We start from the raw sequence: 21,732 nt of genomic DNA on the forward strand, positions 1-21,732 counted from the left end.
CAGGCTAATGGTGATGATCTCATCATAGGCCAACGAGGATTCTCCAGCAATCATTCCAGAACCTCGAAGGTTCTCTGCTCCAAGTCCCTCTTCCTTCCCAATGATATCGGTTATCTTGTACCTAGTAGATACAGCCATGCCAAATTATACAGGTTAAACACGTTAACAACAATCCATTAAAAGAATAACCACCATTAATAGGCTGCTAAAAGCATACTGAAAGCTTATACTTAATACCAGGTCTGTACTTCTTTTTTTATACTCTTCATTCATATATCTTTCCTTCTTAGCCTGGTGCCTATTTTGTCTGGAAGCAATATGGTATAGCAGAAAGAGCAAAATCTGGAACTAAGTAGACAGGTTTAAATCCCTGCTCTGACACATACAGCAGTGTGACTCTAGGGAGAATAGTAACTTGTGTAAAATGGGATTTATAGTATCCACTTGTACGGGTTGACATGAAAGTTAAAGCAGCAAGGAGAGGGTCTGACACATAGGTGGCGCTCCGATGTTCGATACCCTCTCTTACTTTCTAGGACAAGTTCCTTAAAAGCAGGGTCAATGTGTATCTCTCTCTAATAAGCAACAGCTTTTAAATCAACAATTTTAGATAAATGTTACATAGGAATAAAAAAAATCCAGAGGCACAGTGAGAACACTCAGGCCAATTTCTCAAGTCAAAAATCCTCTCTCTTTCCAAGACAAGGATGGAAGGCGAAGGTCAACATAGTGCACTCTATCCCTGCTCCTCTGTAAGTATCAAGTGTATACACGAGAGTTCCTGGCACAGTCCTCTGGAGGGGCAGGGGGAATGTGTGTAGAAGTGAAATGCTGGACAAGTTGTACAGAAAGCATCCTGGGGATCCAGAGGGAGCCACCCATCTGTCTTCTCGGCAGGGGATTAGGAGTGATAGCTGATAATGGGAAATGGGAGATGGGGAATGCAACTCATAAAAGAAAGGAAAAATACAAAGTTGGAAGTAGAGATGGACATATATTATTTATTGTTCCATGTGTACCCTTAAGGCTTGGCACTGGGCACAGTTTTAGAAATTGAAATAATAAATAAATATCCCATAGTGGCTCTTAAACTATTTATTTTTTTGCTCCCATATTTGTTCCCTACTTCCAGCCTTCCATCAATTCCTTTTCTTTGCTCTTGCTGTTTGTCTGTGGCTTTGCGTTTCGGCTTCCCAGATTCCCAATAATCCCTTCTCACAATAATTCCCCAATTCTTCCTTTTCCTCTGTATCTAGACTCTAGTATAGTTAGGTTACAGGTAAAGCTCATCTCCCTTAAGGGGTTAATGAGCCACATTAATTTGGTGGTGGTGGGGGGGGAATGTGTCCTTTTAATAAGGCCCACATGCCATATAGTCACAAATACTCATGGGCCCAGTCAGCCTTCTTTGCAAAGCAGATCTTTTCCCTCCTCAGGAGTGCATACTGCTTCACAGGTGTTTGTGATTTGTTAAGTGGCATCTTCTCCCCTTGTATTATATGAAAAAGATGAAAAATTTCCCATTTTCTGCTCTGTGATCTGAGCCTTCTACCTTTAAGAGTATCATTCTTTAAAGTAGTACCAGGGACTTCCCTGGTGGTCCAGTGGTTAAGACTCCACGTTTCCACTGCAAGGGGCACGGGTTCAATCCCTGTTGGGGGAAATAAGATCCCCTCGTGCTGCATGGCATGGCCAAAAAAAAAAAAAGTAGTACCAAATTTTAATGTTACTCATAATAAAAATCTTCGTGTAGTGTAATATAATTAACAAAACATGTTCATGTATATCATTTTTGATCCTCACAACAGTCCAGTGTGATAGGGAATATCATCTCCATTATCATAGATAATGATACCCAGGATTTCTGATTGCTTACTATGTGCTGAGTTCTGTGCTAAGGGCTTTACATATATTGGATAACTTGATCTTCATCATACAGATGAGGAAACTAAAGCTCAGAGAAGAAAACTGACTTGCTTTAACAAAAGCAATACACAAAATCAATAGCTTTCTGAGATACCAGTAATGAAGAGTTGAAAAATATAATGGCGGGGGTGGGGTGGGAATCCCATTCAGAGTAGCAAGAAAAATGCAAAACATATAGGAATATTTAAAAACTGGCAAAATCCCACCATACCTATACTGTAGACCAAGACGTCCTGGGATGGATGCCACAGTGAACTGTCGGGTGCACTGAAGGATATTTCAGATTTTTGAGAGAAACACTATGATATGTGATATCTGTTGGATGCCTCGCAAACTACTAGTTTTAAGTAGTTCATGGTTTAACATGAGGTACTGCTACATTCCTTCTGACAATGTCCTATCTTTGCAAAGCTGGGTTTTCAGTTTCTGTGGGGAAAAAAAAAGTTCTACACAAAAATCAGTGCAGAACAAAACGTGAGGGTGGCTATGTCCAAGCTGATTCCAAGGTTTGCAATGTCGTATGGGTGCAAATATCCCATTAGTAAGTAACTGTAATTATTTAAGAATAGAATAAAATTTTTTCAGTTATGTGTATTATACAGTTGACCCTTGAACAATGCCAGGGTTAGGGGCATCGACCCTCAGCAGTTGAACGTCCGAGTGTAACTTGTAGTTGGCCCTCATATATATGGTTCCTCCATATCCATGGATGCACATCTGTAGATTCAACCAACCACAGATGGTATAGTACTGTTGTATTTACTGTTGAAAATGTCCACACAGAAGTGGACCCGCACAGTTCAAACCCACGTCGTTCGTGGCATAAATACTTATGAAGCTGTCTGGGTCAGCTTCCTTAATAATCAGAAATATTAGGCATATCTTTTTGCCTAAAGGTGTTATGAAAAACTTACAGAGACAGTAAAGGTGCTGTGAACCAAGAACGAGTGGGAATTTCTGGCATAATCTATATAAAGAAAACTATAAAACTTTAAAAAATACACTTAAATAACTGGAAAAACATACCATGTTTCTTGTTGGGAAGAGTTAATATTCTGAAGCTCTCGGATCTTCCTAGATTGATTTATAAACCTAATGCAATCTGAATCAAAATCATTACGGAAAGTTTTGGGGAATTAAAAAAAAAATGAGCCTATCTGTAAAAAGACAAAAATAGCTAATAAAACTTGGGGAAAAATTAAGAATGTGAGGAACTCTGGCCCATTAAAGTAGTTAAAAGAGTGTGGTGTTAGTCCAAGAATAGAACAAAAAACAGAATATAAAGCCTGGTAATTGAGTTAAGATTATTATAAAAGTGAGGAAAGTATGAATTATTCAATAAATGGTATTGGAGCAACTTATTAACATTCTGGAAAATACTTGCAGATAGATTATAAAAATGTTCAACTTCACTGGGGATCAAAAATACCAGTTAAAATAACAATTGCTGTTTTTATCCTATTTTATTAATTTACAGTAAACAGTGTTGGCAAGGGTGGAGAAAAAATTAAAGAGGGGAAACAAGCACTACCATATACTGCTGGTGGGAGTGTAGCTCTTGGGAGGACAATTTGAAATTATCCAAAAAAATCTTTAAAAAAATGGACACACTGGGCTTCCCTGGTGGCGCAGTGGTTGGGAGTCCACCTGCCAATGAGGGGGACGCGGGTTCGTGCCCTGGTCCGGGGGGATCCCGCATGCCACGGAGCAGCTGGGCCCGTGGGCCACGGCCGCTGGACCTGCGTGTCCGGAGCTTGTGCTCCGCAACGGGAGAGGCCGCGGCGGTGAGAGGCCCGCGTACCACAAAAAAAAAACAACAACAACAAAACAAAACAAAACAAAAATGGACACACTTTTTGACCAGTAATTTCACTTTTAGAGATTAACCCAAAGGGAATAGCCAGAGATATTCTTCAAAGTTTACATACACGAATGACCAGCCCAGGGATATAGCAGTAAAAAACAGGATAGTCTGTATGTTCAAATATGATATATTCATTATAATGATTTATATGAAGCCATTAAATATCATATTCTCAAATAATACTGTAAGAATATATAAAATTTCTCCCTAAATAATATTTAGTAAAAAGAAATTACAAAAGCCCTTTTCTATTATGATCCCAATTATGTAGGAAAAAAGGTGTGTATATATATATATATATATATATGACAGAAAGAATATAATATACATTAATAACTGTGATCTCTTGGTAGGACTGTAGCTGATTTTTACTATTTCTTCATAATTGTTTATATGTTCCAACTTTTCAAAATGAATAATTATTATAAATATAGTTTAAAAACCTTAATCAATAATAAGGTCTTTCAGCTAGTAAGTGGTACAGCTGAGATACAAACCTAAGGCTTCGAGATTACTCAACAAGCAATCTTCACTGCTCTTCAAGGTCATGATCAGCAGGACAGTGAGAAAAAAATGATCATATTCTCCTTTCTTTAATCCACAGCCAAATTATTCTGATACATAATACCTACCTGGATTCTCCTTCATCCTCCACGTGTTCACAATGGACAGAGTTGAGAGCACTGACTCTCTTATAATCTTGAGGGGTCAGATATAAATATTTGTATCCCTGTGGGAAACACAAATAGTTTTCAACTCATTATTTGCCATCACCACAGAAGACCCAGCAAGGCATGCATAATGCAGCTTGTTCCAAAGCTGGCTTTAAATCTCCAAATCGTGTCTCAGAGTTACTGTCTCATAGAATACTACCATAGACAGTTCTTTGAAAGACGGAAGTGCCTATTTCTGCAGTCACTGACTGTGTCCTTGAAACAAGATATCTTGTAGCTACAACTCCAGGTATACTCCACTCATTTCCTTTTCATCAAGGTTAAAGGGTCATTCTCTAATCTTTACTGACACCTCTATTAAAGATATCAACACAAAATTAAAGAATTATATGAATTACTATTCTTCATTGTCTCAAATCCATAGTACCATCAACGTATAGACGGGTCAAGGATAATGGAGAGCATCACAAACCCAGGATATTCAATCTTAAAATCAGAAGTCTATGCAGTGCTAATGATCAGTAATCACTGAGCTCATACCTTTTGCTTTTCTAAATAAACAAATTCTAATCCCTATGTACATTAAAAAATTATACTAACACTTCATAACTGACTTATTTTTATACATTCACATACACACTCACATAGAAACTAGTTATTTAATATGTGTGTTCACCTTAAGTGAATCAGTCACTCAGAAAAAAAAAAAAGGAAGCAGAGAAAAACTTTTAAAATACTATGAGAAATTATGTCCACCATTTAACTGAATTTGTCCCACAGGGAGCACAACATGCCAGAGACATGAATTTGAATTTGCCACTGATTTTGCCTGACTTATGACGAGAATGCCCCGTAGCACTGAGTGTCAGTAGTATGTCTGTCAGCACATGTTTACTGAGTGCCTATTATGTGCAAGATACTGTTTAAGACACAGAACAAACAGAAAGGAAGAAAACAGGCAAAAATTCCTGGCCTTGTACAACTCATCTTCTAGTAGGTGAGTCAGAAAATACACAAAATAAATAAGTTAAGCATACAGTGTTAATGGGAATAATGTTTAAGGAAAAAATAAAATAGAGGAAGGAGACAGGAGAGTTGGCAGAGTTGAACTTTTAGAAGAATAGCCGGGGAAGGCTTTAATGAAAATGTCATTTGAGCCAAGACCTGAAGAGCTGAGGAAATGAGACATGAGGGTATTTGGGGGAAAAGCATTCAGGCAGAAGGAACCACAAGTGTGAAGCTGCTGAGTGTGTCCAGCAGGCTCAAGAAACAGTGAAAAGGCTGGTAGAGCCACAGTGTGGAATCAGGTGGGAGCAGCAAGAGAACAAGGACGGAGTGGTACTGGAAGGCCAATCTAGGGAGGGCCTTGCAGGTAACTATATGGTTTCTGGCCCTCACTTGAGTGAGCTGGGAAGCCTTTAAAGGGTTTGTTTTTTTTTTTTAAGAGATATATATATATAGATATATATATAGATATATTTAATGAATTTATTTATTTATTTTTGGCTGCGTTGGGTCTTCGTTTCTGTGCGAGGGCTTTCTCTAGTTGCGGTGAGCAAGGGCTACTCTTCATCGTGGTGCGCGGGCCTCTCACCGTCGCGGCCTTCTCTTGTTGCGGAGCACAGGTTCCAGACGCGCAGGCTCAGTAGCTGTGGTGCACGGGCTTAGTTGCTCCACGGCATGTGGGATTTTCCCAGACCAGGGATCGAACCCGTGTCCCCTGAATTGGCAGGCAGATTCTCAACCACTGTGCCACCAGGGAAGCCCTTTAAAGGGTTTTAATCAGAGGTAAGTTTTGAGTTGTGATCTGATTTACATTTAACTGGATCATTCCATTTTCTATTGAGAGTAGACTTTGGGTAGGGGTAGGGGCAAGGCCAGAAGCAGGAATGTCAATTAGCAAACAATGCAATAAATGCAGTAAGAGGTGGCAGGGACTTGGACTACTGTGTAGCAGTGGAAGTGCTCAGAGATGGTTGGATTCTGGATATATTTTGAAGGTCAGGATGTACACATGAGTTATTGACAGAGAGGAAGTGGGATATGAGAAAGAGAGGTCAAGGATAACTCCAAGGTCTTTTACTTAAATGAGGAATAGAGGTATCATTTATTGAGACAGAGAATATTGTGGGAAGAACAGATTTAAGGAAAAAGATTAGAAGCTACGTTTAGGCAGATGTGCAGGTAGAGATGTTGAGTCTGGATACATGAATCTGAAGTTCAGGGGCAGGATATAAACTTGGAAGTTTATCAGTTTATAGATGGAATTTAAAGCTTTAAGACTGGATCACCAAGGGAAGGTGAATATAGAAAAGAGGAGAGGTCCAGGGACCAAGTCCTAAAACACCTTTTCGTTTTCCTTCTTACCTCACCTTCCATACAAGCTATCCTGCCACAGCACCAGGTGAGAGGCACTGGGCCCTGTGGGGTTGCGGCTGGGGAGTCCTAGACTTCTTGGTCCTGCCACAGCCTCTGGGGCACTGACATGTGTCTCCATTCACATTTTTTTTATAATTTAAAAAAATTGAGATAAAATTCACATAACATAATACTGGCCATTTTAAAGCGTACAGTTCAGTAGTTTTTAGTATATTCAGATGCTGTGTAACCACCACCGCTATCTAATTCCAGGATATTTCCATCACCCCCAAAAGAAATACTGTATTTATTAGAGGTCACCAACAATTCCCATATACTTTTAAAATGAATTTTACTGAAGCATAATTTACGTGCAATAAAATCCATCAGTTTTAAGTGTTGTAGTTTGATGAGTTCTGACAAATGTATACACTTGTGTGTAATCGCCACCACAATCAAAATATAGAATATTTCCATCATCCCCTGACACTCTTACATTTAAAGATGTAAAAGGCAGCAAAGGAAACTGAGAAAGAGTGGCTGGTGTGGGGGGGGGGGCGTAAAAAGGAGACTGTAGGTTCCTGGAAACCAAGAGGAGAAAGTATTTCAAGGATGAAGGAGTAACCAACCACATGGAATACTGCTGAAATGTCAAATAGGTGAGATTCAGATTTTAACAATATGGAATCAATGGCGACCCTGACAAAAGCAGCTCTGATGGAATGGTGAGGGTGCAAGGGGGACTGATATGGGTTCCAGAGGGGATGGGAGGGAGAAGAGTATCTGGAAACAGCAAGAAGAGAAACTCTTTTAAGAAGTCTTGCTGTAAAGGGAAGGAAAAAATGGGGTAGGGTTAGTGACTGGAGGGGTAAGTGTCTGTGTGCTAAAAAAGGAGTATATTTAATAGAGAGGGAAAAAGTGATGATGTAAGAAAGAAGGGGGAGAAGTTTTGATCTACATCCTTAAGTTGGCAATAAGGAAAAGGGTCAAGCATAGCGGGATTGGCCTTAGATAGAAGCAGGGACCGTTCATCAAAGTACCGGAGAGAAGGCGGAGAATAAGAGCAGAGATGCAGATATACAGGAGCTCGTGGAGGCTCTCTTCTAATTGCTTCCATTTTCTCAGTGAATTGGGAAGCAACATCATCAGCTAAGAGTGAGGATGAAGGAAGAGGGTGTTGGAGGTTTGAGGAGAGAGATGTCAAACTGTCAATCAGGAGGTTGGTAAGCTTGAATTTAAAGACCAGTCAACAGCACTGTGTATTTTTCTCCATCAGTGTTCAGCTATGCAGGTGAGGGAAAAGGAGTAGATGGAGAGAGTTGGATTTAAACAAGGTTTCTGTACAGACACGGAGTAAGCGGAATGAAGAGAAAAAGCAAAGAAATTGAAGGCATGGGAAAGGTAGTGATTACGATCATTAGCCTATGGTAGACTTTGGATTTAAGGCTGGATAGGAATAAAATGAGTAGGTAAGGAGGGAATGAAGAGCAGAAGAAAGGTGGCAGGATCAACAGTTGTAGGTCTTGATGAGTGCAAAGGATTACTGGACTTGGGGTACTAAAGAGAGTGAGCTGGAAAGATAGGACAGAGAAATGGCAAAGGAAGGGATGCTTGAAGTTGACATTATGGGGAATGAGAGGCTGATCTGGGATGTAGGATAGGACCACTGGGGGAGAGGAAGTCAAGGATCCAAGAGGCTAGACAATGGGATGAATCATCTGTGTATATATAGCAATCGTCAAGAATGATAACAGGACTAGTAGTACTGGAGAGAGTGACAATGTGCCAGCAACTAAAAGATGCAAAGAAGAGGGAGTGGCCAAAGGGTAGGGAACACTATAATAAGGAGCAGTGATGGTGCGGCACAGTCTGATGCCATGAGATTCAAAGACAGGGGTTTTCAGAGAGAAGGGAGGGAAAAGGGTCTGGAAGTAGCAGTGAGGCACTAGCAAGAAGCTATTTTCCTCCAGGCTCAGTGGTACAAGGGAAAGAGAAACCAGTCACCATTTAAGAGGGCTACAGGGGAAGAAGAGTCTTCAGAGGACAGGCAGGTTTCAAGTAGAGCAAGATTAGAGAACAATCAGAGAAGAAGCTGAGGATATGAGAGATTTTGCTGATGACTGACCATAAGTCTTGGAAGCCAAAGGAGAATAATTTAAAGGTATATATTTTGGGCTTCCCTGGTGGTGCAGTGGTTAAGAATCCACCTGTCAACGCAGGGGACATGGGTTCGAGCCCTGGTCCGGGAAGATCCCTCATGCCACAGAGCAACTAAGCCCGCGAGCCACAACTACTGAGCCCACGCGCCACAACTACAGAAGCCCGTGTGCCTAGAACCTGTGCTCTGCAACAAGAGAAGCCACCACAATGAGAAGCCCACGCAGCACAATGAAGAGTAGCCCCTGCTCGCCACAACCAGAGAAAGCCCGCGCGCAGCAACAAAGACCCAATGCAGCCAAAAATAAATAAATTTATAAAAACAAAATAAACTTCTACCCCTCTCTACACACGTACACACACACACGCGCGCGCACACCCGTATGGTAACTTGAAGTATTATCTTTTCTTAGTCTGTACCTTGTAAGGATCCTCAGGATCTACCCAGGCTACGTGAAACATGTGACGAATTTCCTCTGCCAGTCCAATTCTTGCTCCACTGTTGGCTGCTACATAGATGCGTGGGATGCCCTCTGCCCTGGCAAGCTCAGAAGCTCTGAGAAACAGCAAATCCTCCTGGGGGCCAAAGGACCCAATTCGGTATGTGATATCATTGCCAATAACAATGATATCTCGGCCTTCTGGATATTCTGGACTTTTAAGGGTCATTTTCCAAGCTACCATGCCAATCTGCAAAGGCATAAACAAACAAACAAATAAATACAAGCTTCTTACATGCAGAATTATTTTTCAGGTTACTTGAAGATATCAGACTGCATGTAGACACAACCTGCAGGTAAAGATATGCATTGCTAAAGAGCCCAGCTCCCTGCGGGAAACTAGAACAAATATTCTAGCATACTTCTCTAAGATTATGTTGAGAATAGCTGCTTTACTGTATATGTATTTCACAGTTGTCTCAATTTCTTCTTTGGGTCTGTTCGAAGAAGATGGAAAAACCAAAGTCTAAATGCACTCAGGCTATGTGTGGAAGAATACTGGGGCACTGGGAATTAAATCCGGGATGCCCTACCTTACTACCCTATCTACTAAGATATCGTTTGTGAGATTCTTTCCAAGAAATCTTTAACACACAGGAGAACAGAAAGAGGACTACCTCTCATGGACTATACAACTTTTACAACCCTGGGTCCTTTTATTGTCCTCTAATATTTGACAGATAATAGCAACATTCTTTACAGGCTTGCTTCAGGTATCTTCCATTTCTGCAAGAATTTGCTGTAGCTCAACACTGCATCCTTGTGACCATCTCTTGCTGATTTCTCCCAACACTAGAAAACCAAAGGATGCAAGTAACCAACCTCTTGCTGCACTATGATATATATAAATCTCTGCGCACTGTTCAGTAGCATCTGGCCAGCCACACAAATAAATGATACTGACTTAATAGGCAGGGGTGACATGCCTCTTCCCAAACCCTCACAGCCCTCTCCTCTTTTAATCCCCTTCTATATGAGAACTAGTCACTCCTTCTACTTGTTTGTTCGCTAGTGCCCTTTCTTTTCTACTCACTCATTCCCCAGTTAACGGCTGCAGTTTTTCATGTCTGCCTGTCTGTTTCCCTATACCTAGATAAGTAATGCCTTCCATTCTTTTTTTTTTCCTGTTTCTTTCTGTCTCCCCCGCTTCCCACCGCCACCACTCACCCCCAAACACAAAGCCTACCAGACGAGCATTCCTGGTCCTGCCTAATGGAGCCCAGCCACATCTGCAGCCTTGGTCCCTCATCCCTGGGCTGCTGCATATCACCTCATTGCGGAGCCAGCCATCAGGAAGGGCCATGAACAGATGTAAATAGCAGCATCCCTGGAAAGCCACATGCATCACCCAGACTCAACCGGGCCAGTGATCATAAGCTCTGAGTACACATTTCTCAATCCAATTGCACATCCACTGTAATCAGGCTGGTTGAAGCTTTCCACACAGCTATTTGTGATTCTCAGCATTAAGAAATATATATATATGAAACACCTACAGATAAATATAAGCTATTTAATATATACCACTGGCCAAATACAAATCAAAATCGATATAATACACAGAAAAAAAATCCAGTCAGCTTCTGAGGTAAGGCAGTATTACTCTATCTGCTCATTAAAGACAGAGAAAAGGAAGAAGAAACAGATCATCCAAAAAACAGCACAGAGAAACTCCAAATATCAGGATAATTTTGGTCATAGTTTTTAAGAAGCTGATCACTATGGTGCCCACGTGGGGAAAAATATTTTAACTGCCTTCTCACGTGGCCCTCTAATCCAGCATCTCTTTTGTTTTTCAGGAAGGAAAAGCTATTTCCTCTAAATGCACTTGTAGTTAGGAAGATTGGGCTCTACACCAAATTTTATGACATATTAACTTTAGCCACCTAGGCCAGAGTAGCTTAGATACAAGCCCAGAAGAATCTACTTTAGCATTTGCATGCGAATGCAAACACTGTGTCTATGTGGCACTGGGCAAGCAAATAACACTCTTATCTTTTGCTATTACCTGGGGACTCTGTGTCACTTGGGCAGTCAGTTCAGCAATTGGCCAGGTCATTATGCTTGCAATATTGACTTCTAATTATTAGTAGTACTTTTTAAAAAATTAATTAATGAATTTATTTTTGTCTGCGATCGGTCTTCGTTGCTGTGCGGGCTTTCTCTAGTTGCAGCGAGCGGGGGCTACTCTTGCGGTAAGCGGGCTTCTCATTGCGGTGGCTTCTCTTGTTGCGGAGCACGGGCTCTGACGCATGGGCTTCAGTAGTTGTGGCTCGTGGGCTCTAGAGTGCAGGCTCAGTAGTCGTGATGCATGGGCTTAGTTGCTCCGTGGCATGTGGGATCTTCCCGGACCAGGGCTCGAACCCATGTCCCTGCATTGGCAGGCGGATCCTTAACCACTGTGTCACCAGGGAAGTCCCTTGACTTCTAATTAGGTGTCAACACAGCAGCACCAAGAACACACTACTCTTAATGTCTTTCTAAAATGTGTCCCTTATCAACTGTCCCCCTCCCCACTTAAAAAGTACCAGTACAGAATGGAGGGTGTTGTGTGAGTCTTGGTACAGTGAGATTCCTCATTGGAAGAGATTAAGTTTTGAATAAGCACAATGGATAAATCTCTAAGGAAGAATCTGTTGCTCAATTTATATTAAAAATTAGATTTTACTGCTAATCAAATGACGGGATACATAATGGTGAACATGGGCTTGGGAGTCAAACAAACTTGGATCCACATCTAAGCCCTACCACTTATTAACTGTGTGACCTTGGGAAATTCACTTTATCGAGCTTCAATGTCCCCACATACAAAATTAAGAAAATATTACCTATGGGATTGATGAAAAACTATTAGAAGCAGTAATCTATTATATTAACTCTAACATACAAAGTTTGCCTTTGTCTCTCCTCTCAACCTATCCAAATCTCACCCGTTCCATAAAGGTGCATTCAAATTCCATTTCCTCAGAAAAGCTTCCCCTAGTCTAAAGTGACTCCTTTCTTCTGATCACCTACTAAGACCTTCATATAGAGAATTCATTTGATAATTAATCACATATGGCCTAGGACAGCTTTTAGCTTGCCAGCTTGAACCATCATATCATCTATTCCAGTGCATAGCAGGACCCCTACACATTTCTACACATAATATGGGAGTAATAAATACTTGCTGGTTCCACAGTCATTTCATTTTTTAAATGATACGTGGAAAATAGTCAACACCAAAGGCTTAGAACATCGTGCATGACTTATCTCTAGGGATCACAGAATAACAGTACTAAATATCATTAAAATATTTTATTTTTAAAAAATAATAAGAATAATAGCTACCATTAATTGCACACTTATAACATGCTGTACTGTACTATAAATGTTAATGAATACTGATAATAGTTAGGAGGTTAAGCTGGAAAATCTGCCTGTCTTGGTTCAAATTTCAGCTTTATATGAGCTGTATAGCCTTGGACAAGTCACTTAACCTTAACCTTAACCTTAACCTCAATTTTTCCAATTATACAATGGGGATAACAATATCTTTCCGGAGGGATTGTTGAGAGGAACACCACATTAAATTAGTACAGAGCCTGGCATATAAAAGTCCTCCAATAGTAGCTATTATTATTATTAATTTTAAAAACAGCTGTTATTATTGCCATGAGAAAACCAAGGCACAGAGGACTTAAGTAACTTGTCCTATACCGAGTGTGAATGATTTATTCTTTAAAGTATGATTCACATAATTTCATTTACTAGAGAAATTAAGGAAGTATGTTCCAGACTACTGCCACTGCACTTAGCTGAAACGATATGGAAACATGAACATCAATTATAACACAAACATAAATGTCGTTGACACCTAAAGGCAATGTGGTACCCTGGATTGGATCCTGGAGCAGAAAAAGGTCATTAGTAGAAATATTGGTGAAATCCAAAACAAAGTCTGTATTTTATTTAACAGTATGGTATTATACCAATGTTAATTTCTTAGTTTTTATAATTATAACATGGTTATATAATGGAATAATGTTAGGGGAAGCTGGGTGAAGGTTAATGGAGGTTAAATGGGAACTCTGTATGATTTTTGTAACTCTTCTGTAAATCTAACATTATTTTAAGATAAAAAGCTGAAAAAATAAATGTCATGATAAAAACTTTTTTAGAGGGAATATATTGACTAGTGATGTCATTGTTAGTGTTCTGTTCAGCCTTATAAAATGGTGGCTATGAAGACTATGAACAGTATTTTAAAATACCCATGATGTAATGCTAAATTTAAAGAAGCAGGATAACAAAATTGCATGCATACCATAATAACTCTGAGAGGCAAAACGGTGTGGTAGTCAAGGGCACAGACTCAGAAACTATATTCTACAAATCTGAATCTAATGTAATCTGACTCTGACAGAATAGAGGTTCAGTCAGTTTTCTAGCCACACAACCTTAGGTAAGTTAGTAACCTCTATATGCCTGAGTTTCCTCATCAGTAAAATGGGGTAATAATAACCTATTGTATTAAGTCTGCTGTGAAGACTAAATACATGTTAAATCTTATAGTAAGTGTTACAACACACGCACACATGCATACACACACTATCTCTATCTAAAAGCTTGTTGGGGGCTGGGGGGAAGGGAAATAAAGAAACATAGCAAAATGGGATGATAATTATTTAGGATGATGGGACTGTGAATTTTTTCCCCATTTTCCAAATTTCTTTAATGTGTTTATGCCTTCATAACTTAAAAATTTTATAAATTAAAAAGGGAGGGCTTCCCTGGTGGCGCAGTGGTTGAGAGTCTGCCTGCCGATACAGGGGACACGGGTTCGTGCCCCGGTCTGGGAAGATCCCACATGCCGCGGAGCGGCTGGGCCCGTGAGCCATGGCTGAGCCTGCGCGTCCGGAGCCTGTGCTCCGCAACGGGAGAGGCCACAACAGTGAGAGGCCCGCGTACCACAAAAAAAATTAAAAAATAAATAAATAAAAAGGGAGAAAAAACTACCAAATACTTCTTCACTGGGTAACAGGTACATGGGAGCTTATATTATTATCTCTAGTGCACATTTGAACATTTTCACAGTGAAAAAAAAAATTTTAAGGAGGAAAAAAAAAATCTCACCAACCCAACGTATTTCTCATGTTTTAGAGGAACTGACTCTAAGTTTTAGTTATACTACAACAGATCACATTTATATAAAATTTAAAGAGAGGAATAAACATATGAAAACTTAAAATCAAGACTCACCTTAAAGGGAGAAGAGTCTCAAGAACTGTCTTAGTCTGTTGGGACTATCCTTTCCTTTTTTAAAAAGAAATGCTCTGCAATGATGTGGTATAATGTAAACATATGTATATATAGGTTTATACAATATTAATATCTCTACCTTAGAAGTACTGCCTCAGTGTTTTTCTGGTCTGATAAATACATATTTATACTTTTAAAGTCAATATTTGTACAATAGACAAGAACAGTGCCTATCAGCTAAATACATATTTAGGACTGTACCACATGTACTCCAAACATGTACTAAAATCAAAAGCTTATATTTATACAGAGCCTTTCATCTTGAAGGGGGCTAAAGAGCTTTACAAACATGTACATAAAAGGACATTTGCACTGATAGGCAGGCAAGATATCAATTCACCCGCTCCCCTATTTCTTCCAGCAGTCTGGGGTAGGAACACATGGTGTCAACAGATGCAGGTCTGTAACAGCTGCAAAGACATGTAACACAATAATCCACTATACCCAGTCACTGAAAGAGGGCTTGCAACTTGAGAACAGCAACTGCTCTCCTCCAGTGCAGAAGCACCACGGCCACTGCCAGCTTTGTGTTTTTAAATTATTCTCTACCAAACTCAACTAATCACCTGACAAAATTGAATTTGATACTGGAAATGGTTTCTGAATGCAAAGTACTTTGTCTGATGATGAAAACTAGTTTGAAAAACGCTTTCCTCTGCCCTTGTTAGATTTAGAAAAAAAAAAAGGGGGTCACAACATTCAGGAGAAATGGTTCAAAATATTCTATCTAAGAATAGCTTTGTCTCAGAGGATTGGGTCATTACTTCAGAAGACAGTCATATTTTCCTCCCATTTAATTAGGACACCGTAAGTTTTTCAGTCAAATTACTTTATATGGATGGGGTCTATCTATATTATACACACAATGGAGGTTTTATATTGAAAATTCTGCAATCACTATATAAAAGCATACACAAGTGTGACGATGTGATTAGGAATATGACATTCACTGACTTCACCTAAGCCAAGCTGCCCTGTATGTTAACTTAAAAATAACAACCGAAGGAAATTCCATCACTGGATCCTCTTGTTTCAGCTTCTCTCTCCCTCCAACGTTTCTATGCAATAAAACCTAGTGAAAATGACACTCCAGGACTAAGGGCTAAGGACGACTAAAGGGCTAAGGAAGCAACAAAGTGAGCACATGTAGCCTGAAAGGGGCTTGTCAGAGTGGCTGGGTTTATGGTCTAACGAGTGTCAGACTCGGGCTTTTGGTCCCTGGCAGTGCCACTGACTTCTTCCCTGGCCATTGTCTTGCCGAGAGAGGCATGGACTAACCAGGTGGTTCTAGGGACTTACCGCCAATTATAGTTTCATTAATATAGCCATAAATCAGTTTTTAAAATATCTAATTTCAGATTATTTTTGATAACAGAGCATTCCAATTAGCAGGCTTCTTAGGTGTAGGATTATCCACCTAAACTAATTACCTTAAAGTGAGAAAGGGAAGAGGTTCAAAAGAGTTACCGTGAATAAGTTAAGGATCAGCAGAAATAAACATTTGTTTTCCTTATACAAGTTCTAAGGAAGAAGATATTTCTTTGGCCACAGTCTGATCCTGGAATAAACACGCGCAAGCAAGGGAGGAGGGGATGGGGCGGAGAAGGCAAGCAGAAGAGAACAGTCTTATTTAACTGTTTTTATGTGGGTAAAATGATTTGTGCTACAGTATTTCCATAAGAAGTGGGACCATTATTTTCCTGTAGAAACACATTTGGTTTGAAAAGTATCACTGGACAGGACGTGAAAATCAAACCGAATGAATTATTCACAACCTCCGATCAGAGGTGATCATTATTTCTGATGCTCCAAACAGTGATTAGGATTCTGCCCTGAGATGTCATTTTCTCGCTGAGTAACACCAGTGATACAGAAAGGCATTATCTATCTATTCATATGTGTATTTTTTCTCCTGGGAGGACCTCGGTTTAATGTTACTATAACAGATAATAAAAACATGATAATATTAACATTTATTTTGATGACGCCCATGAATGCCATTAGTCTGACACAAAGTGTCAACACTAATCATGACCCCAAATTAACACCAAAATTGACATCAACATTAATTGTACTATCAGTGTGAATAGAAGGTACAAGTGTACATATGCACATGTATACACCTGCACTTTCCAAAGCTGCTGCTACCACAAAGTAAAACAACAATATTTAAGCTCAATAAAGAAATCTGAAGGGAAAGCTAAGGGGCAAAACAGGACAGGAATTTGTTTTCAAGGATGTAAGAAGCATTCAATTCTAGCTATGCCGTGGGAAGTAGAAAGGGAGTATCTTTGCCACAGCTGCCTTTCTTGTATCTCCACACTTTGAGTTCATCGGTAATAATATCTTTCTATATGGACCCAAACACAGGTTAGACTGTGGTTGAGATGTTGAAGCTTTATTTATTTTCCATGCTGGAAGTCTAAAAGTTGAGTGTTTCTGGCAAAGCCTCCAGTAGCTATTGTGCTACTACTGCTAATGCTGGGAAGATGACTATCCGACAAGGCTCTGGGGCAGAAATATAAAGAATCCTAGAACGTTAGAGCCGAAACAGACCCAGGCAGCACCTGCATCATGAAGATGAAAAAACTAAGATCCAGAGAGAAGAAATATGAACTTGAGTTCCTTTTCAGACAGATAACAAAATGCTACCTTTCCCCCTTCCTTTTGTATGTTGGATGGAATACTTCACTTTTAATTAGATACTATCAAAAAATAATTACAATTTTAACTTATATTAGAACCTCGTGGGAAAAAATATACATCATGAAATATTAGAAAATACTGTATAGGTCTTAAAAGGTGTATTTTTAAACCATAAGGCAATGCAATATTTGACTTAACTTGTGCCATTCAGAAAAAACATGCTGAAAAAATGTCAATGCCTTCCATGTTGTATTATCTTCTGGATATCATGTTCCGTTGCCTAGTGTTGTGTGAGCACATAAAGGAGCTGAAAACAATTTCCTTAACAGCTGAAAAAGTCTTTTTTTCATGCTTGGATAATTCAAAAATGGCTGAACAAACTTACCTCAACCCTTCTAAAAAGCGATAAAAGAATAAGAAAAATATCATTTTTAGAGCAAAAAATTTTCTTCCCAAAGGTAATTCTTTGAAAATGTTACCAAAGATTAGAAATAATAATTTTAAACAGGGGAATTGTTTCTTCCTGTACTATTTATATGCTTGAAACCACAGTAATTTTACACATGTACACACAATGCTTTAACAAACATACCAATTTTTAAAAACACATGCAATGGAGCACATACAAGCCAGTGGTATTTGAGAAATGGGGTGCCGGAGTGACTGGTTGATAGGGAAATTAACCAAGCTGGCCTACCACAGTTCAGAAAGCCTCCCCCATTAATCATGTAAACAAATGTTGAACTCTGATGCTCCACGCTACACTTCATCCTCCGGTGTCATCTGTTGCTGTCCTGATGTTCATTATTGCCTCTGGTTGGATAAAATTTCTTGACATAGGGTACTATATCACACCCTTTTTCTCTAAAATCTTAAAAATTAAGATGTATGAAAATGCTGGCAAGTTCATCCTTTTGTTTAAAGGCTAACTTTAAGGACTTACTTTTGAAAGGCACTGAGGAGCCCTCCGCAAGTGCTGCTTTGGTTGGCCAAGGGATGCATTAGGATTTTCAAGGTCAGTCAAGCTCATTGGGCCTTGGTTTGCTACTAATGAAATAAGTCAAAATCAACTAATCGACCCGATGAGAACTCTCCAGCTCCAATAACAGACATTAAGAAGGAATTTGAAGAAAAATATATACATCCCAGAAGAACAGTGTTAGGAATTCATTAGAAGTAATTCCACGGCAGCAAGACCTAGCTTTCAAAAGTAGCCTCAATATTTTTCTAATGAGGGACTCAACTTTGGTTCTGAAGAGCATTTCAGACAAAGACTTGTAGCCAAACACACTCACTAAGAATGAGGCTAAAAGAAGAAAAGTGCACAATTTTAAATAAAACGATCTTACCATGTATTCCGTAATATGTCTTTTTCTGTACTTGAAATTCCTATCTTGCTAGGCTAAAAAGATTCAAAATTGGTTTTTTAAAGTCCTTGATGAAAAATAAGGTAAGTGCAAATTATGAATGTTTATATATAATCAGTGGAATGTGATACTTTTCTGCCGAGGATCTCAAAGCACTTAGAAACATTCTCCCATCTTCAGGGACAGATTGGTGACAAGGACCATTAGTCTCTTTTTATAACTTGAACAGTCAGTGCACAGACCATGATCCTGTTTTTCAGATCTGCTTTTCTTGGGTCTATTTCAGAGCTCACCTTCAGCATGCTACAATACAAATATGCCTCTTTTCCAACACACATCTAAAAGACTGATATGGACTCAATTTCCACACCCAGCATGAAAAGGTAAACTGATTTCAAAAGAATGAAACAAAAGCACAGTAAAATACATCTAAATTAGCTTCCCATTCATGGAGCTATTCTGAGGTTAAATCGAGTAAAACAATAGGCAAAAGCCTAATGTTAAACTAGAAAAATATTTGGGTTTTGTTCGCATGAGAAATGGTCAACCCTTTCCTTACTCAACTCAAGCCCACAAACGCTCTCTCCAGTCAGTTTCAAAGCATCATGGATGGCACTAGAATTTAAGTCCAGGATAGCCCAAGCAATTCCTTTGAGAGTATGGAAAATGTCAACCAAGTGAATTAAGACAGAGGGTTATGGTGGTTTTTCTAAAATAAGAGGTCCTTTGGGTTAAGAGGTCCAGCCTAAGAACTGTCAAAATAGATCTACTAATTAATTTCTTCCAATCTTTCAGGCTTACATAAGCTTACCAACCTCCTTTCCCTATCCAACTCCTAAATTTTATTTTTGTTTTTATACTCAAATTAGAGATTTCAAAGGATTATAGCAAAAATAAGTGAGACGCAGTGTCAAAATGGTAAGATTTATTTAAGCTAGTCAATAGATGCAGGGATATTTGTCATATCACTCCATATTTTTCTGTAAGTTTGAAATATTTTATAATAAAAAAAGTTAAAGAGATAGTTACACCTTCGTGGAACTGGACAACAGTACCTTGCCAACAATTAGACGACAGTTAAATACAGGCAAGGCTGAACAGTTCTAGAACTGAATTCTTAATCCCCACCATTTCATCCCCCAGAACATAAAGCAGGACTGAAACCAAGATACCAGTCATAATGGCGGCTAGCCTTCGAACTTTAATTTATACTACTTATTTCCCTCCTCGATCATCCTCTTTCTAAAAAATGTTTCCTGTAAAAATGTGCAATCATGATGTAAGATTCAACAGATCTCCACCCAAAGGGTTAAGAGAGCAATTGCACATTGTGGGAACACTAGGCAAAGCCTACCATACCAACTGAAAAAAAAGGGAAGGATACTGCTGGATTTGCCTCACCAAACAGGGCAATTCAAGAGGCTTATCTGAAGGCTAGGCTGCTGAGAAGGAAAAACCCTGACACCTAGTGCCCATCTGAAAAAACGAAGTCTTGGAGCCACTACAATTTTAAGCCTGGCAGTGTGTGTGGAGGTGACCATCAAATTGCATTCAATTTGGAACATACTTAACTCTCAGAAAAATTTTAAGGAAAAAATGTAATGCCATGCAAGAATTCCAGTCTGTAACTACCAATCCTTTTTGGAGTACACATCCTAAACCTAATTATTATATCTGCTTCTAGACACAGCATCTTCTCATCGCAGATTTTCATTACGACAGGAGCAATGAGAGGGAATGGATAGATTCATATTGTTAAAAAGCCCATGTTCTGAAACAGTAAGGAAAACAGGGTCCTCATTTCTATCCACACTAATTTTGCTATAAAAGGTGCCTGTCTATCGTATCTTTCAGCATTGCCCAATTTGGAGATTCATCATCTAGTTCACAGAGCAGTTAAAGGAAATATAATAAAAGAATGCTAATAACATTTCAGAATATATAAGAACACAGTCTCAAGAAGGCCAGTGCTTTCTTTGTCCTACCAGGCAAAGTTAAGTTGTTCTCCGTCAAGTCGGTTACAGACGTTGGCTTGATCTTAGCCTGAGCCTTTTAATAACAGGATTTGGTGCGAAAAGCAGCTACATTGGATTGTGAACTGTTACTCAAAGTGTTCCCACCTACAATTACAGCTTCCACCAACTGATCAAAACAGGTTAGCGAACTGGCAGGAAAATGAAAACAATTCCCCCCAAATTGAGAAGCGGTGAAAGTAGAACTGTTGGTTAGCTGCGCTTCTTCTATATCCAGGCTCAACAGCATACATTCATCTAGCTGTGTATTTACATACAGTGCCCATCACAGGAGCATAAAATCAGTTTAGTCTACGTTGCAATCACATTTTCCTCAATTTTCATCTTTACTTGAAACGATTAAAAAAAAAATCCTACACAACTTATCTTTGGAGCTATTTGCAAGGAGCGCAGTTCACAGATTTGGTGTACATCTTTTTTATTCCTACTCTAAATTCATACTAAATGCAATGCCATTCAAATCTGACAATGAGAAAAATGTGTTCTCCTATACCTTTCATCACGCATAAGGTGGCATTCCTTCAGTTACATCTCTCTCAGTGGGGAAGGGACAACTAGGAAAATAGAAAGGAGAGAGTAGCTAACATCACATCAGAAAAGCTCTCTTTTGCCTGCTTTTAACTCGGCCACAATGTTCAAAATGCAGGTCACATCTCTGCTGAAACAGCCAATATTCTTCCTCAAATGGCAAACAAGTTACCTAAAACTAAATGGAACTGAACTGTTCCAAGTCCTGGTCCCATCACCTTTTTACCTATTTACTGTCCTGGAAAAAAAATCGGGAAGAAAGACTGGTTACCCACACAGCCGATGGTATGATAAGTGCAGGCTTTCTGCCTTTGATTACGGGGAGAAGCATCTCAATTCACGGGGAAACTCTGCAGGAATCTCTTGTTTTACCTGTAT

At 39.3% G+C, this 21,732-nt stretch overlaps 1 protein-coding gene across 11 annotated transcripts in view; it reads right to left on the reverse strand.

Moving 5' to 3' along the window:
• ACACA (acetyl-CoA carboxylase alpha) overlaps positions 1-21,732 on the reverse strand; it is a 239,721-nt gene that overhangs the window by 65,647 nt on the left and 152,342 nt on the right. For all 11 annotated transcript variants that reach the window (XM_027087339.1, XM_027087346.1, XM_027087341.1 and 8 more), the window contains 3 exons: positions 9,400-9,669; positions 4,423-4,520; positions 1-121 (listed from right to left, as the gene is read on the reverse strand). In XM_027087339.1, coding sequence (XP_026943140.1) covers positions 1-121; positions 4,423-4,520; positions 9,400-9,669 — 489 coding nt within the window. The remainder of the gene's footprint in view (positions 122-4,422; positions 4,521-9,399; positions 9,670-21,732) is intronic.

The sequence above is a fragment of the Aethalodelphis obliquidens genome, unplaced genomic scaffold, assembly GCF_003676395.1.
Source record: "Aethalodelphis obliquidens isolate GAN/ISIS:26980383/991018 unplaced genomic scaffold, ASM367639v1 scaffold58, whole genome shotgun sequence".
NCBI lineage: Eukaryota > Metazoa > Chordata > Mammalia > Artiodactyla > Delphinidae > Aethalodelphis > Aethalodelphis obliquidens.